A 19072-nucleotide genomic window follows, 5' to 3' on the forward strand; every position below is an offset into this window, starting at 1 on the left:
GTCGTCCTCCCGCCCTGCCCCCACGGACAGTGAGGAGAAGAAGTTGGATGCCATGTGGCAATGTGTTATCACATCGGCGGCGACAACCATCAAGGCCTCCCAAGCCCTTGCCATTGTTGTGCTATACGACAGGGAGCTGTGGTTCAAGATTGCTCCCCTCCTGGACTTCCTTCCCGACGCCAAGAGGTTGGAAGCTTTGTAAATTCTACAGGAAGGCGAGGTGGTGCCGGACCACACCATCGCGGTGACCATTTACATCGCCGACACGGAGTTCCGCCAAATGGGCAACAGCGTTTGCCTTCATCCACAAGGCTGGTTTAGGGCCACTAATTTTCATCAGGATGTTAAGTCGAGGATGTTGGACATGCCCTTCGACGGGGACAATTTGTTCGGGAAGGCTGCAGATGAGTCTTTTCAGGCAATCAAGACGGTCACAGACGGCTCGTGCCTTCAACACGCTTCAGCAGCGACGGCTGTCCTTTCGGACCTCAGGCGGCATTTCCCAGGGATCCACCAAAGGTTTCAGTGGAGGTGCCTCATCTTACCGTTAACCCTCCCGCTCGTCGGCCCAGGAGAACAGGGGCTGCTCCAAGTCTGGAGGAGGACGTCATCGTCGCCAGGCTCACCAAGGCGGCGCTTCGATGTCCAAGCAGGAAAGAACCAACCGTGGCGTTGGGCCCCCATCCGTGCACCCCGGTGGTTGGCCGTCTGGCGAGCTTCGTCAGCATGTGGAAGACCATCTCCACCAACCGCTGGGCGCTATCGCCCACAGACACACCCTGGTTTTTCAATGGACGTGTCCCCTATACCACTAGTGGCGTGGCAGGAAAACCACATCCCTCAGCTGCTGCAGGAGGTGCTGGCCAGGTTGAAGAAAGGCGCGATAGAGCTCTTCCCAAAGAGGCTTCGGGGCTCCGGAGTGTACTCTTGTTACTTCTTCTTAAAAAAAGACCGGTGGCTGGAGGCCCATCCTAGACCTCTGTCATCTAAACAAATACATCAAGTCCCAAAAGTTCCGGGTGGTGACTCTTTAGCACGTGCTTGGACAGCTGCAAGAAGGGGACTTTCTGTCGTCACTGGACTTGGAGGATGCATACTTCCACATCCCCATTCACAAGGGGCATCACAAGTTTCTGCGCTTTGTGGTTCAATGGCAGCATTACCAATTCAAGGCCCTTCCCTTCGGATTGAAGTCGGCGCCAAGGGTTTTCACCAAGTGCCTGGCGACGCAGCTGCGTCTACAAGTGATCCACGTCTATCCTTACTTGGAGGACTGGCTCATTCGGGCCAGCTCAAAGGACATCGCTGTCGACCACACGGCGAGGACCGTCTGCCTTCTGACGGATTTGGGGTTCTCGTGAACTATGCAAAGTCCTGCTTGACTCCATCGCAGGACACGCTGTTTCTGGGATCCCGACTCAACAGTGTTGTTTGGCGTCTGTTGGAGGAGAGGATAGCAGCCATCTTGGGCAAAGTACAACGGCGTTTGGCCCTGAAGATTGCAAGGGTGACGTCCATCAAATCTCTGATCGGCATGATGTCATGCATATACCTCATTCGGCTGTGCAGGCTACAGATGCGTCCACTACAGGAGTTCCTCGACGCCCGTTGGATACCAGTGTCTGGAAGCTTCGAGGACAAGATCACACTCGACAAGAGTTTCCGTCGAGCGATACAGTGGTGGGGAGTTTGCACACATCCGTCTGGAGGCGCAGATTTCCAGACCACACCTCACCAGGAGACGGTCACGACGGACGCCTCCCTGGAAGGATGGGGAGCTCACACCGAAAGAGTTCACGCAAGAGGCCTGTGGCTACTGGAGGAGAAGACGTTGCACATCAACGTGTTGGAGCTGCGGGAAGTGTTTTGGGCCCTCAAGTCTTTCCTCCCATCCCTCATGGGCAAGGTGGTGCGGGTGTTCACGGACAATGCCACCATGATGTTTTACATTAGGAAGCAGGGGGGCACCAGATCCCCAGCGCTCTCCAAAGAGGCGCAGGACCTATGGCACTGGCCCGTAGCCTAGGGGATGTTCCTCATCCTGTTTAATCTGGCAGGAGTGAAGAACACAGTCGCCGACTCTCAGCAGGGAGCTGCGCTCTTGCCACGAGTGGGAACTTCTGCAGGACCAAGTGGATCACCTGTTCCGCAGATGGGGCAATCCCCAGAGCGAACTGTTCGCGACAGCGACTAACACCAAGTGCCGGAGATTCGCCAGCAGGTTTCCAGAGCCAGGGAGCATGGGGAAATGCATTCTCATTCCCCTGGGACGGCCTGGTTCTGTATTCGTTCCCTCCCCTGCCGCTGCTTCTTCATCTCATCAATCAACTCAAACGGTCCCGGTGCAGGATGATCCTCGTCGCACTGGCGTGGCCGATGCAGATATGGTTCCCGGACCATCTCAGCATGGCAGCGTCCCCTCCGGTCAAGCTTCCAATGGTCGCAGATCTTCTCGCCAGGGAAGGAGGTGCAATTCTGCACCACGACCCAGGGTCGCTGAACTTGCAGGCCTAGCTCCTGCAGCCCAAGAGTTTGGAGGATACAATAACCCGGCGGAATGCAAGGAGGTGCTTGCCAAGGCCAGGGCTTCATCTACACTGATATGCTATGGACCTAAGTGGAAGAGGTTCGCCGTCTGGTGCCGTGCACAGAAAATCAACCCTCTACGGATTACGGCTCCACAGGTGCTGCTGTATTTGCTGTCGCCTGCCAAAGCGGGGCTGGCTCATGCCTCCATCAAGGTTCATCTGGCGGCTATCTCCCGCTACACCAGAACTCCGGGACGGTCGTCGTTATGGTCACACCGCCTTTTAGGCAGAATTATATGCAGTACCCTTTGGGAACACCACACACAATTAAGACCACAAGTGACAGTACAAATTCACCTTTGGTACAAGCCTGTACTACACAGTTAAAGTGGTAGCGATGGCTGAGCAGCCAGACTTCTCAAGAGTAAGTGAGCAGTATCAGATAGTTACACAAAGGACAACAATTACTATGATTCAGACAAACACTGACTCAAGGTTTTCAAGTAAAAGAATATACATTTATTTCACTCTTCAGTTGTATAACATTACACCCTAGTAAGCGGTTTAAAAATCACACTCTTAATACACCACACAGCTCCCCTTAAATTCCAGAGAAGTTAAGCTCACAAAATGGAAGTGGGAGCAAAATGGCACTCCAGCAATTTAAAAGGGAGGGAAAGACAAAAGTTAACAGAAATGAATCACCACCAACAGGTAAATACTTGGAGCAAGCAAACAAGAGAGACTACAATGATAAAATCAGATAGAAAACTCTTAGGGCCAAAGTCAAAGTCTTTTGCTCAAGATCACACAGTTCAGGGTAGTTTGCGGTAAAGTTTGTGGCACGGTTTCCGGACGAGGTTGGTTGATAGAAAAGTTAGTTCAAAGAGAAGAGAAGGACAAGCCCTCGGATTGGAGAAAGATTTCGAACACTTTCACTGCGGTTGAACAAAACGATCAACCGGATTTGCACAGTACCTTAAAACGGAGAGGAAGCTGTAGCTGAGGCGGACGTTCCTGGTAGTTCCTGCAGGCTCACGTTTCCTGAAGCGATTGTCGGACTGACAAGTAGAAAGACTTGAGGGTCCTGCACTACCCAGGGAAGAAACCAGCACCAGAGCAAAGCAACAAATAAAAGGTGCGCTCCTTAAAACCCAAGCAGGGTACGACCTTCCTGGCTATCCGGCCCACTGTAGCTATGTACAGCGAATTCGACCAGAGGAGGGGTCCTGGCTTACAGTTTGGGCGAACTGGTTGGTCCCACCAGCTAAAGGGAAGAAGTTTCCTGGAGGATCTTCTCTGTCGTCGGATTCTGAAGTTTCGGACCTGCAGCAGGGCTTCACCGGGCAGTTCAGTCGTTGTAGGGGTCATCTTCCATCTGCGTTGATTATTTCGTGCCAGTGGCAACTGTGCCTTTCCAGTCCCAGAGACCTGCTTTTTATGCATTTTTCCCCCATTCATACAGCCTGGCTGTCAATCACACAGCAGGGTGGCTGTCCTGGCAAGGACAGTCCCCTCAGCCAATCAAACAGGAGTGCGACTTGGGTTACTAAGGGAACCCATGGCAGAGATCCGAAGATCCCTCCCTCACATCCTGCCTACCTAGACTTTCAGGCGCCACGGCGAACAAAGGAATCGTCCCCGGTTTGGCACGCAGAGAAAAACACGAGAAAGACTTTAACAAAAAGAAATGGCGAATAAACCCAGCCGGAGCCAAAACAAAATGTTTTTGGTCAAGCGGGTTTATGTTCGAGGCTAATGTTAGGCAGAATCCTCTGCAGTACCCTTGGGGAACACTACAGACAATTAAGTCCACAAGTGGTGGTAACATTTCACCTTTGGTACAAGCCTGTACTACACATTTAGTGGTAGCAGTAGCGGAACAGCCAGACTTATCTCAAGAGCAAATGAGGAGTAATAGGGATTACACCAAGGACTACAATTACTGTGACTCAAACAAACGCTGACTCAAGGTTTCTGGTTAAAAAATAGAATTACATTTATTTTTAAACCATCTGTTCACAAAACACTTCACTTCTATTAAACAAAAACACACTCCAAATATACCACACACAACCAATTCCTTTGGTTCAGGTCAATTCACGGTAAATACATTAGGATTTGACAGACCGGTGTTGTGAAACAAAAGACGTTACCGGGGGTTTAAGCAGCGTTAACTTTTTGACAGTAATGACAGTTCGGTCTTACGAAAGAAAAGCGTCCCCGCGGGGAGAATTGTAACCGTAGTCATAACACATTTAGTACATTGAATAAAAACCAAGGAAAAGAGGATAAAATCATAGGCAATACTTTTGTCAAGGCACTTGAATCAGAGGATGTATTCTAAGAGGCAGATAAAGTCAATAGGTCTGGGCCAGTGTCAAATGGAGCAGGGCTCTGTTGTCGAGGATCACACGATTAGAACAGTTGGAGATTAACTTTGCCAGGAGTACTTGGATATTGTCAAAGGGAGGCAAAAGTTATAAGAGGGAAGCAAGAAAGGACAAGCCTTCGGTAAGGAAAAGGGTTCACCCCGATTCCTCAAGGTCGGACGGAGAGAACGACCAAATGGACACAGTACCTTATTCGAATGAAGAAAGCTGGTGCCACGGCAGTTGTTCCTGGTAGTTCCTGCAGACTCGCGGTTCCTGAAGCTTCAGTCGTGGGGACAAGAAGGACGTCTGGAGTGATCTGCACTACCCAGGAATGAGGCCAGCAGCAGCAAAGCAACAGTGAATAAAAGGTGCGCTCCTTTAAAACAGGAGAGGGCTCTTCTGATGGCTATCCGGACCACTACAGCTTTGTGCAGCAATTTCGACCCAGGAGAGGATTCCCTGGCTGTACAAAGTTGAGCTGGTTGATCCCACCAGGCTCAAGGGAAGAAGAGTCCAGACTGGATCTTCTTTGTCGTTGAAGGGTAGATAGCTCAGGACTGCAGCAGGGCTTTACCGGGACTCGGGAGTTGCAGCAGCCATCTTCTTCTCCGCTTCTCTTCGGTTCTTGTATTTCCAGTGTCGACTCGGACTTCCAGCTCAAGATCCTGCCTTTTATGCCAAAATCCCCCATTCACACAGCCTGGCTGTCAATCACACAGCAGGGGGTTGTCCAGCACGGACAACCACCTCAGCCAATGGACACAAAGTGTGACTTGGGTCTCCAAGGAGACCCTGTGCAGTGGGTTACTAAACCCCTCCCTCACATTCAGCCCACCTAGACACCCAGATGCCAAAGGAGGGCTTCTTCGCAGAAGCCCGCCAAATGACAGGGAACAAAGAAGGCAAACCTGGTTTGCTGCGCAAAGTAAAACACAAGAAGGATGTTAACACAAAGAAATGGCGACTAAACCCGGCTGGAGCCAAAATAAAGTATATTTGGTCAAGCGGGTTTATGTTCGAGACTAACACAATAGCCTAAATCAGTACCACGTTTATATACTATAATCGCGGTAGAAAAGTTAGGGTAGATACCACTGCCACCAGCCAAGTCTTAGTATTAAGGGAGCGAAACAAGGCTCCAGGAGGTACAGACAAAAAGGGATCAGAGTTAACCCTTTCCAATACTCCATGTAAGATGGGGTGTACTAGGTCTGTAGATTAAATGACTATATAAAGTAAATGGCAACTTTACCTGTTTCTGGGGGACAGTAGTCGGCCCGAGAGAAATGGAGTCAGTGGGAAGTCTAAGAGACAACCCTGTGTCACTGCACTGAGGTGCTGTGTAACACACACAAGAAGTTGGGCTCATGGAGTGGTGTGGCTCCAGAGCCCAAGATCACACAAGTAGAAATATACATGGCGAAACACATGTAAGAGTAGGAAAAAGGTTCACACTCTTACTTGGTGGAAAAATAAACCCCAGAAATCCAGCAAATCTGCTGAGGGACTCACTAGGTAAGGGAAATTAGCCATAAATGAGAATTCTCCCTAATAGCTAATATAATAGCCTGAAACAATACCATGGTTATATAAGATAACCGCGGTAGAAAAGTTAGGGTAGTTACCACTGCCACCAGCCAAGTCTTGATGTAAAGGGAGCAAAACAATGCTCCAAGAGACACAGAAAAAAAGGATCAGAGTTAACCCTTTCCCATACTCCATGTAAGATGGGGTGTACTGGGTCTGTGGTTTAAAGTGACTTAAAATAAAGTTAATGGCAAATGTACCTTTTCTGGGGGACAGTAGTCAGCCCCAGAAAATGGAGTCAGTGGGAAGTCTCAAAGACAACCCTCTGTCACAGCACTGAAGGTGATGTGTAACACACATGAAAAGGTGTAGGTGAAGCTCCAGTGCTCAAGATCACACATAAAGTGAAAACAAAAGTAAGAGTGGGAAAAAAGGCTTACACTCTTACCAGGTGAAAAAAATAAATCCTAGAAATCCAGCAAAGCTGCTGAGGGGACTCATTAGGTAAGGGAAATCAGCCATTTATAAGAATTCTCCCTAACAGGGTTTGCCTTCATCGTTGTGGCTGGTTGAAGGCCCCCAACTTCAGGTAGGATGTTCAGACTAGGGTCCTGGACATGCCATTCGACAGGGCCAATCTCTTTGGAAAGTCCGTCGATGTGTCACTACAGGCCATCAAGACCGGCGTAGAGACAGCCCATGCCCTGGGCACTCTGCAACAGCACCGTCCGTCCTTTTATTCCTCTAGATGGAGGTCGGGCAGATCATCGAAAGGTTTCGGAAGAGCAACGTCCACGTACTGGCAACCCTCCCGTTCCTCGACCCAGCAGGCCTACAGAGGTAGTTCCAAAGCCTTCAGAGGTGGCTGTCAAATTCCCCAAGGTGTGGTGCACTGGCCTCCAAGCAGGAACGAACCGGCCAAGACGTCGGGGGCCCCCACCCGTGCACCCCACAGCGTGTGGGAAAACATCTCCACCTATCGATGGGTGCTGGATGCTCTCACCTACGGACACACTTTGGAGTTTCAGCGAAGGTTTCTGCAGATACCACTGGTGGCTCGACAGGAACAGCACATCCCTCAGCTGCGGCTGGAGGTTTGGGCCATGTTAAAAAAAGAGTGTGATAAAAGCGAGCGATAGAGCTGGTTCCAAAGCGAGTCCGGGGCTCCAGAGTTTACTCCAGATAATTCTTATTGAGAAAGAAGCCAGGGGGCTGGAGGCCCATTCTTGATCTACGATGACTTAACAAGTACACAAGGTCCCAAAAATTCAGGATTGTCACACTGCAGCACGTGTTCTGCCAACTGGAGAAGGGAGACTTCCTGTCGTCGCTGGATCTGGAGGACGCGTACTTCCACGTCCCCATTCACAATATACATTGCAAGTTCCTGCGCTTCGACGTACAAGGGAAGCACTACCAGTTCAAGGCCCTTCCCTTCGGACTGAAGTCGGCACCCAGAGTCTTTACGAAGTTCCTGGCACCAGTAGCGGCCCTTCTGCGACTACAAGGGATACATGTATATCCATACCTCGACGACTGGCTCATCCGTGCCAAATCAAAGGAGATCGCCGTCGATCACACAGAGGACTGTCGGTATGCTCACTTGTCTGGGGTTCTCTGTAAACTTCCAAAGTCCTGCTAGATTCCATCGCAAGATGCTCTGTTCCTAAGGTCCAGGCTCAACACGGTCTCTTGCCTGGCGTCTCCGTCGGAGGACAGGATAGCCTCCATTCTGGGCAAAATGCGACTGCTGTTGGCACTGAAGATCGCCCCGGTGAGGACCATCAAGTCGCTGCTCGGCATGAAGTTGTGTATTTACCTGATCAGACTGTGCAGATTTTGGATGCAACCCCTACAGCAGTTTCTGGACCCTTGTTGGGATCCAGATGTCCGCAAGCTTTGCCGATTGTCCTCTACGAGGAGTTCCATCGAGCGATAGGGTGGTGGGACGTGCACTCCAACATCGCCGGGGCACGGATTTCCAGAAACCTCCTTTCCAGGAGACGGTCACCATGGACGCTTCCCTGGAGGACCTGGGGGTTATACCGGACGTCTCCACGCTAGATGCCTGTGGCTGCCGGGTGTTAGGCAGAATCCTGTGCTGTGCCCTTAGGGACCACTACACACAATTAAGACTACAGGTGGTGATGCACGTTTTACCTTTGGTACAAGCCTGTACTACTATCTCATAGTGGTAGCAGTGGCAGAGCAGCCAGGCTTATCTCAAGAGTTTATGAGCAGTAGCAGAGATTACACAAAGGGACCACAATTACTGTGACTCAAGCAAACACTGACTCAAGGTTTCAGGTAGAAAAATATAAGTACATTTATTTTTAAACCATTCGTTATAAACACAACACTGCTATGAAACTTCAATAAAAACCACACGTTAAATATACTACAACTAACCAATTCACTTTGTACAGTAAGTCTCAAGGTAAGTACCCGGTGTTGGAATGAACCGGTGTTAGGCACAAAACACGTTACTGCGAATACGATTGCGATCACTTTTTGACAGTTCGGTCTACTAAACAAACGCGTATCCGTGACATGAAATGCTACTGGGGCAAAAACACACTTAGCACCTGAGATACCCAGAGGGAGTTGGAGGCAAAAATCACAGGCAATATTTTGGTTAGGCAGGCAGAATCAAGAAACACTCAGAGAGAGGAGTTCAAAAGTCAAAGGGTCGGAGCCAGTTGCCGAAGATCACACGGTCAGACAGTTCACGATTCAACGCAGCCAAAAGTACTTTGAAATTGTCAATGTTCGGAAGAAAAAGTTATAAGAAGGAGGGAAGACAAGGGCAAGCCTTGAAAATGAAGAAAAGGGATTCACCCAGTTTCCTCAACAGAACACAGTACCTTGTTCCAATGGTGCAGCTGGTGCCCTGGCAGTTGTTCCTGTTGGTTTCCCGCAGACCCACGATTCCTGGAGCTTTGTCGAGAAGGAAGGATGTCTGAAGGGGGTCTGCTGCACACAGGGATGAGGCCGGCAGCAGCGACACGGAATAAAAGGTGCGCTTCTTAAAAACAGGAGAGGCTCTTCAGGTGGCTATCCGGACCACTACAGCAGTGTGCAGCGATTTCGACCACGGAAGAGGATCCTCTGGCTGAAGAAGATGAGCTGGTTATCCCCACCAAGCTCAAGGGAAGAAGACTCCGGACTGGATCTTCTGAGTCGTTGAAGGGCAGACAGCTCAGGACTGCAGCAAGGCTTCACCGGGACAGGGTAGTTGCAGCCGTCATTCTCTCTCTGTTTCTCTTCGGTTCCTTGTAGTTCCAGTGGCGAATCCCTAACTTCTAGCCCAAGAGACCTGCCTTTTATGCAAAAAAAAACCATTCACGCAGCCTGGCTGTCAGTCTCCCAGCGGGGGTAGTTGTCCAGCCCGGACAACTACCCTGGCCAATCATGACAGTGCGACTTGGGTTTCCTAGGATACCCTGTGCAGTGGGTGACTACACCCCTCCCTCACATTCAGCCCACTTAGACACCCAGGCGCCTTGAGGAGGGCTTCGGAGCAGAAACCCGCCAAAAGACGGTGAACAAAGAAGGCGAACCTGGTTGGCCGCACAAAGTAAAACACAAGAAAACAAAAAGAAATGGCGAATAAACCCAACCGGTGCCAAAAGAAAGACGATTTGGTCAAATGGGTTTATGTTCGAGGCTAATATAATAGCCAAGATAGTACCACGTTTATCTAATATAATCGTGGTAGAAAAGTTAGGGTAGATACCACTGCCACCAGCCAAGTCTAAATGTTAAAAGACCGAAACAATGTTCTAGGAGGTAAAGATAAAAAGGGATACAAGTTAACCCTTTCCATTTCTCCATGGAAGATGGGGTGTACTGGATCTGTGGTAGATTGACAAAGTAAAGTTAATGGTAACTTTACCCTTTTCTGGGGGACAGTAGTCACCTCAGAAATGGAGTCGAGGGAAGTCTCAAAGACAACCCTGTGCCACGGCACTGAAGGTGCTGTGTGACGCACACAAAGAAGGGGGCTACTGAAGTGGTGTACTTCAGAGTCCAGACTCACAAAAACAGATGGAAACGCATAGCAAAACACAGGTAAGAGTGGGGGAAAAGCTCTCACTCTTACCAAGTGGAAAAAAATAAACTCCAGAAGTCCAGCAAAGCTGCTGGGGGACTCACTAGGTGAGGGAAATTAGCCATAAATGAGAATTCTCCCTAACACTGGGGGAGAAGTACCTCCACATCAAAGTCCTGGAGCTGCAGGCAGTGTTCTAGGCCCTCAAGTCATTCCTCCCGTCCCACAAGGGCAAGGTGATGAGGGTCTTCATGGACAATACCACCACATTGTTCTGCATCTGGAAGCAGGGGGGCACCAGGTCCCTGGTGCTCTCCAGAGAGGTGCAGGATTTGTGGCACTGGGCTGTCTCCGAGGGCATGTTCCTCGTTCTTTTTCACCCGGCGGGAGTGAAGAACACCATCACCGACTCCCTCAGCATGAAACTACGCTCGTACAATGAGTGGGAGTTTCGGCAGGTTGAACTGGACAGACTCTTCCTCAAGTGTGGCAGGCCCCGGTTCGACCTGTTGGCGACGGCGATGAGCTCCAAATGCCAGTGTTTCGCCAGCAGGTGCCACCTGCCGAAGAGCATTGGGGACGCGTTCTCCTTCCTGTGGGAAGGCCTGTATCTGTACGCGTTTCCTCTGTTGCCCCTCCTGCTGCAAGTCATCAATCGACTGAAACGGTGCCGGTGCAGGATGATCCTCGTCGCCCCGGCGTGGCCGAGGCAGATTTGGTCCCCGAACCTTCTCAACCTGTCGACGTCACCACCAGTGGTCGCCGTTCTGCTCACCGCAGAAGAAGGCACAATCCTACATCTTGACCTAGGGTCACTGAACCTGAAGGCTTGGCTCCTGCAGCTTTACAGTTCGGTGGGTACAAGCTCCCGGCGGACTGCAGGGAGGTCCTTACTAGGGCCAGATCATTGACTCTTAAGTGCTATGGGCACAATTGGAAGCTCTTTGCGACGTGGTGCCGGACACAGAAGATCAACCCTCACAGCCCTGCAGGTCCTTCGATACTTAATGTCTTTGGCCTCGGCGGGGCTGGCGCACACCTCCATCAAGGTGCATCTGGCGGCAATATCGCCCGCTACACCAGGTCCCTGGGACTGTCTTCGCTTTGGTCACACTGTCTGGTCAAGGAGTTCCTTAAAGGACTGTTTTGATCGTTCCTGCCGGTGAAGGTGCCCGCCTCGGCGTGGGAACTCAACATGGTACTGATGAGGCTCATGGGGGGCCCCCTTTGAACCTATGCATCAAGCCCCTGTCAAGTAACTTTTGTGGAAGACTACTTTCCTCATGCTGATCATCTCTGCCAGGACAGTGGGTGAAATCCCGGCACCGTCCTGCAAGCGCCCTTATCTGACTTTCCACAATACAAGCGTAGTACTGCGGACTCACCCCTCCTTCATGCCGAAGGTTCAGTCGGAATTCCATCTCAACTAACCTTTGGTGTTGCCTGTGTTTTTTCTGACGCCTTCGTCGCCGACTGAAAGGACTCTGCACTCGCTGGATGTGGCACGTGCTCTGAAGTTAGGTTCTGTGAACCCTGGGAAGGCATTGTCCAAGGCTTCCATCTCCAGGAGGCTCGCCAGCTGCATCACTTATTGTCACCGGTTAGCAAACCGACTGCTGCCTTGCCGTCCAAGAGACAATTCTTCCAGAGCGATAGCTGTGACGACGGCGTTCTGTCTGGTGTGCCCTTGCTGCACATCTGCAGGGCTGCTACATGTAGGTCTATGCACGCTTTCACAAGATTCTACTGCATCAACAGGGATTCTCTATTGGAGTCCAGGATCGGCCAAGCAGTGCTATGCAACCTGTTTGCTTAAAGGTGAGCCTGGTGAGGAGGTACGAGTAATTGCTTCTGTTGAGCCTTGCCACCTCCTGTGGTTGTGTGTGTATGTACTGCTATGTATTATTTATTCATGAGCATGTGAATCCAGGCCAGACCCATACTGGAGAACAACAGTTACAGGTAAGAAACGTGTCCTTGCTAACCCAAAACTGTCTAATTTCTAAATGTCAATTTAATAATTTAGAATTTCCACACAGCTGATGGTTTTGTAAATCTTATTTATTCTGAAGCCATCTTGGCTATCTAAAATCAGTGAACAAAATCAATTTGTGCATTGAATCATTCGGATAGGAAATCTTTTTTTGTTAAGTATTTGCTTGTAATTTCGGTTTTAATCATTATTATTTAAGCAATGGCCTGGAAATATTCTATTGCTTTAAATGTAACACTAAATACATGTTATGCTTTCTCAATGTTCTACACAGGGTACACCCATCAAATATGACGGTAACTCGAGCCAGTCTGCCATCAAGCACAATGTAAAATCCCTAATTACAGGCCCAAGCAAACTACCCCGGGGCATGGCCCAAATTGAAATGATGCCTGAGAACTTGAAGGTGGTGGAGCGTGGGAAATATGAGGACCCTAAGGCGGCAGACACCATGCGCCCACGACACACCTCAGTGGTCAGCTCCAATCCATCTGTGCTTAGATCAACTTTGCACGAAGCCTCAAAGTCTCAGCTGAGCCCTAGCATTTACGATGATTCCAGTGCAAGGAGAACCCCAGTGAATTATCCAAGTCCTATGTCTAGGAGCTCTCCCTTGTCAAGGGCAGCAGAAGGTATGTTTGTCATATTGACCGAATAAATGCATATATACAGCAAACTCTGACCAGTCTTTTACAAATCAATGTGGTTCCTTTTTCATATTGATTGGTCTTTTTAAGGCAATTTTGTACCACCCTGTGTTGAGGATGGTACAACCACTAGCCCGAGGGCATAGACTTATGTACTCATTTTTGGGAAAGATGTTCTTTTTGCTCTTTTGCCGTCATAGATTTCTATGGGACACTCTTCCTTTTGCTTTGCTCATTGAGCTGTCCTGACTTAATGAAGGGACGTAAAGCCCCCACCTTCATTAACCTTGTGTTTTGCTCATTGTTATGGGGAATCTGATTATTCCACAAGACTGTCAGTACTGAAAAACAGATTATTTTCTGGAATTCTTGTATTTTTACAATTGCACACACCACCTTACCATGGAGCCCAATTAGGATACTTGATATCCTTATAACGTTTTAGGTTTTTGGTCACTTTTTATATGCGCGTCAGAAAAGCTTGTGGCAGAAGTGATATCTGTAATGTTTTACATGTGCACTTTCTAGTTTACTGCAAATGGGTACTAAAGGTGGCTAGCATCCACAAATAGCACTGCCACAAGGTTTTTTTGCTTTCTTTGACCATATTGTAGTTGTGTCTTCCATCTATCCCCTCATGTCAGGAAATTCCATGTTATTGCACTTTTTAGGGAAAGCTGTTGCTTTACCCTTCATGTGTGAGCGAGGGGAAGGGACTGTGTGGTGCCATTCCACATCCCCCGTTGCCATAAAGTCAGGTGCTGGGCTGGGCAGATATAGAAACAAGTAGTTCTCCAGCATGGGGTCTGTCATGGATTCACATGCTCATGAATATTCCCTGTCGTCAGGCTGGCAATCCTTTTTAAAAGAAAAAACTGTTTCACTTTCGTTTCTAACCTGTCTTTCTCCTATAAACCAATCACTGAGCCCTGGGGTCACGCTGCCCCCAGCCAATGACTGCCCTCTCCCTAAGCCCCTCCTCTGGCAGCCATCTTCAGATTTTTACCGCATGTCCAAGTGTTGGGAGTTGTCGTGTTTCGATCTTAGAGCGTTCTGCGTTTTTTGTGCTTATTTGCTAGGAAATTCCTATTTTTGTTCGATTGAGCCTGTGTGCTCCATCGGTTCTACATCTGATTTACGGGGATCAGTTTTTCAGTATCTTTCTTCGTCCTTCAAGGGCGTAATCGTCAAGTGTTTCTTCTTAGTTTCCAGAAGGCCATCAGGCCTACAGCGCACCATGTCGGAGGAGAAGAAGGATGGAGCCTCCCTCTTTAAACTCTGCACCAGCTGTAGCTTGCAGAATGTTTTCCATGGAGGTCAAGCAGTCCCATTGTCTTTGTCTTCATCCCTGTGAAGGATCGGTACATCAGACGGCGGCGTGGCCCTGTGTTTTTCACAGGGACATGCCTCCTCCGGATCCAGCCAGCCAGAATAGGCTTCTAAGTCCTTTGAGGGCGCTCCATCCGTGGGGGCCCAAGACGAGGCCAAGCACGGCGAGTCCGGATACGTTGGGGTTGCCGCACAATCGGGTCCCACGACGGCCAGGGCGCGCTCCTCATCTCCAGCGGCCTCAATCTCCAGCCTTCGCTCCAGCTCTTCGTCGAAGAGAAAGTCAGCTACCCCAGGGAAGCTGCAAGAGAAACTGGAGAAGGCCAAACAGGACAAGGTGTCCGACCTACCCAGGTGATAAAAGCTAAACGGTCCTTCTATAGAGCTGGTGGCAGCCATCCTTTCGCAGGTTAAAGGGGCTGACCCGTCCAGGGTGTAAAGACTGGAGGGTGATATCTGTACTCCTCAAAGCACAGTGCACCCCAGCCAAAATTCGCTATTTTGGTATCGTGGTAGAGCAACCAAGGCTTAAGCTCTCAGCAGGTGATGCAGGCTGGTTCTTAAGTACAGTGTAGCCCCCAAGCAACCTCAAAGGAATATCCACACACTAGGTTAGCGATAACACAGTTCCTTATATAAATAGGCTCAAGTTATGTATACAATCACAATAACATACTGTGTGCTCAAGATAATCTAAAATGGTAAATGTATACAGTTTCTATGTGGTACCACAGTTACTCTTTGATTTCATTAAAATGCCTCAACTGTACTCAGTTCAAATGTAATACTAATCGGTTTATAATGTGAACCAACAATAGACATAGGAGGAAAGCAGGTTGGTTAAAACAATAGGCAGAATACTGGGCCTTTACCACTAGGCACAGCTCTGTTTGAGGATCCCCCTCACCCCCCCCCCCCCCCCCCAACTGGGCAACCTGTAAATGAAGATATAACACGGGGGCGTGGCCAGCCAAGGACACCGAAGGATGTCTCCTTGGTGAGCTCTGGGACTCCTTCCCCGTCCTAATGCCCCATAAAATACGTGGAATACCCAGGAAAACAGCTCTTCGGGTCCCCGCAAGTATCGGGCGCACCTCGTATAGCGGGCGGGCTTGGAGAACCACTTGTCGAGAAGAAAATTGCCAGCAACTCGAGGACCCGAGAGCTCCCAAGATGGCGGGCGCAATATGTGGAGAGGCCCGGGGGCTCTTCAGCCCGCCCCTGGAGTGGTGAAGAGCTGACTCCGGCTTTGTTTGGGGGTTATCTTGTGAGCAGACAACGAGGAGCCTCGCCAAGGGGCGTTAGGACTCGGAGACAAGCGTTGGCGAGCTAGGTGTCGCTGCGCGTCCCCCGTCGCCGGGCCTGGCTGGAGTCGCCGTGCTGGAGGAGTGAAGCGGGATGGGAGCCCATTACGCGGAGTGCCCCGAGGAGGCGTACGCGGATGTAGTGCTCTAGTGATTGTCCGCCAGAGGAAGAGGCGAGCTGTCCGCCGGGGACCTCGCACGGACTTGCGCTGCTGGGCAGCCTGTCCCCCCCCCCCCCTCCTCTGCTTGGCTGGGGGGTCCATAAGTGAAGGGGAGACGAGGCACGGAGGCCCACTGACCGAAGTGCACTGTGGAGGCTGGCGGTACGGCATGGTCCGGAGCGCGTACACTGGTGCGAAGGCGAGGTGTACAGCGCCCTGGTGTCTGCCCTTCCACTTCGGTCACAATCTGCTTTTTAAAAGGAAGCAAATATGGGTTTTTCGGCTCAAATCAGATACCACTGGCCTCAATGAACCAACAAGCTGACAAACAGTCGCAACTTTGTGAAATTCATGACTACTGAGAGGATAACACATATTATTATCTTGGATCTTATGAATGTGTGGAAAAGTATTTAAGTACCCAGAGCCTTAGCAGCCGGAGGAGTGAAGCAGCGGTGAAGCCAAGAGGTGAGGAGGCGTGCTATAGCGGAGAGTGCCTTGGACTTGTATGTTGCAGAGCGGGGAAGCGGTACACTGGTGTTGACTGTGCGGTGCTGGGGCTGGAGTGAGGAGACCCCCGAGGCACACAGAGGGTTTCCCCCTGGACTGGTGCTGCTGGCGCTGAGGGGTCGGGGTGGAGACAACCTGAAGAGAGAGTCTAGGTTGCCCTGGAGGTCCCCACGGTGCGGGGGACTTGATCCTGGGGAATAACGTTCAGCTGCACTGGAGCGGGGAGGTGGAGTGGAGGAGCACAACTTGAGGATGCCTTACATATAGGGACACCGCGGATCTTTGGCGACCCACCCTATTTACCACTGGTGGCAGAATGTCTAGGCAGGCAGGAAAGCCCAAAGGCTCGGGTTCCAGAGATATTAAATCCATGATGCAGGCTGCGGAGGCCCAGAAGCGCAATCAACTACAGGCGGAGGCTCCGATCCACTCACCCCCTTTGGGGGTCTTGGAGGACGGCATAGATCCACCGCTTCACAGATCAGACTTGTTAGCAATGTTACAGGAGTTGAAGAAGGACATCAGAGATAGCGCCACTGACTTAGCCAAGTCGATTGCTGATCTTAAGGGAATTGTGGCGGTTGAAAGGAGGGTAGACGAGATGGAGACAACAGTAGCTGAACACAGCCATGAGCATGAAGAGCTAGCACAAAGGGTCCGGATCCTCGAACAGCAAATGGAACGGGTCCAGAACAGACAGGAGGATGCAGAAAATAGATCTTGGCGGAATAATATAAGTATTCAGGGGTTTCTGAAATCTGTTCCCGATGGGGACCTGCACCAATATGTGACGGAGCTGTTCCGTCACATCCTGGGCCCAGATACTGAGAGGGACATTGTCCTGGATCGGACTCATAGGGTCTGCTCATCGCTCCAGCTAAAGAAAAATTTGATCCCGGATGTTTTAACCCGAGTGCATATGTTTCAGCTGAAAGAGCTCATCATGCGACTTGCAAGGGAGAAAGAATCTATAAGCTTCTGCTCTACTCCCATTCTTCTGTTTCAAGATCTCTCCCAAGCCACCTTGAACAAGCCGAAACGGTTGCGGGTCGTCACGGACTGGCTACGGACAAAGAAGGTTCGCTATCATTGGGTATTCCCGACTGGTCTGCGCTTCGAGTGGAAGGGACAAAGATACACGATCACGAAGGAGGAGGAGATGGACGAGCTCATGGGAGAGACATAAGGCAGCGAGGGCAAGGACCAAGCAAGTTCCCCGCAAAGGAGTGAGGACAGAGAAGATCCTTCAACAAAGGAACAATGGAAATCAGTGCGCCCTCGCCAAAGAGGTCACAGGAGGGATCCTAAGGCCGGGGACGCGGTCTGAGTGGGGGGTGGCATTGCTGCCCCGCAGGCTGGCTGGAGCATTTTGGATTGAGCCCTGGCAGAGCCGCGTTTTGATTCTATATCTTTTGAGGGTATTGGAGATCGGAGCAATGGTTGTATAAGCTTGTGTAAAAGGGGGGGGGCGGGGCGGGACGGGGAAGGAGACTAGACCCTACATTTCCCGGGGGGGTGATACACCCGGTGATATTTCAAGGTACAGTTATGGGGTCTGGGTTTGTTAATGTTCGAGGGGTTAAATTATGTTGAGGTGTTGAGGGGGGGCGGTTGAGTACCCTTGTGTGGTGGAATTTCTATATGGGAAGGTTGCGAGGCCTAGGAGAATGACCCAGTTGCAGAATATTGCATTGGGCATGTTATGGTATTTGAATGGCTGAACTAACCTTTGTCACATTAAATGTCCAGGAGCTTAATTCCCCGGTTAAAAGAAAATCGATTTTGACTAGGCTCAGGGACATGCAGGTCTCGGTTGTTTGGCTACAGGAGACATATTTGCTCCCGGAGGATGAACACAGGTTGCGGTGCAGGGCCTTCCCGGTACAATTTTTTGCCTCTAGTGGTACAAAAAGAAGGGGTGTGGGCATCCTCTTGACTAAAGGAATCCAATTTGAGAAACAGCTTGTAAGGAGGGATCCAGAGGGCCATTATCTGATGCTAGGGGGATTATTGATGGGCCAACAGGTCACGCTGATGGCAGTTTATGCCCCCAATGAGAGGCAAGATCGCTTCCTATTAGAGATGTTAACCAAAATTGCAAAGGTGGGAGTGAGACGCATCATGATTGGGAGCGATTTTAATGGGGTGATGGACGCGACACTGGACAACTCTTCCTGCCACCTCCAGTGACTCAGTGTTTAGACAGGCCTTCGCTAAATTCCTTGGGGATTTGTATTTAATAGAAACGTGGCGATTCTTTCACCCCTTGGAAAGAGTGTACACCCACTACTCGGCAGTACACAGAGGGCATTCTAGAATCGATATGGTCTTGATTTCAGATTCCCTGGTTCCGCAGGTCACAGGCCTGGATATTGGGGTGCGGTGCCTCTCAGATCATGCCCCAGTTTCCCTAAAGATGGAGCCTCTTACCCCACAGCCGCCGACTCGTAGGCCTTGGCGCCTAAATGAGGTGATCTTAAAAGATCTAGCCCTGAGAGCAGATATAGAGCGAGTCCTGAGGGACTATTTTCAAGACAATGTCACACGGGAGGTGGACTGGGCCACAATCTGGGACGCAAGTAAAGCCGTGGTACAGGGCGAGTTCATAGCGCATACAGTGGGATATGTCAAAAGAAAAGAGGGTGTG

At 50.3% G+C, this 19072-nt stretch overlaps 1 protein-coding gene across 7 annotated transcripts in view; it reads left to right on the plus strand.

Moving 5' to 3' along the window:
- NCOR1 (nuclear receptor corepressor 1) overlaps positions 1-19072 on the plus strand; it is a 2268409-nt gene that overhangs the window by 1420110 nt on the left and 829227 nt on the right. For all 7 annotated transcript variants that reach the window (XM_069615218.1, XM_069615220.1, XM_069615222.1 and 4 more), the window contains one exon: positions 12749-13106. In XM_069615218.1, coding sequence (XP_069471319.1) covers positions 12749-13106 — 358 coding nt within the window. The remainder of the gene's footprint in view (positions 1-12748; positions 13107-19072) is intronic.

The sequence above is a fragment of the Ambystoma mexicanum genome, chromosome 9 (assembly GCF_040938575.1).
Source record: "Ambystoma mexicanum isolate Mex_15411 chromosome 9, UKY_AmexF1_1, whole genome shotgun sequence".
Classification (NCBI taxonomy): Eukaryota; Metazoa; Chordata; class Amphibia; order Caudata; family Ambystomatidae; genus Ambystoma; species Ambystoma mexicanum.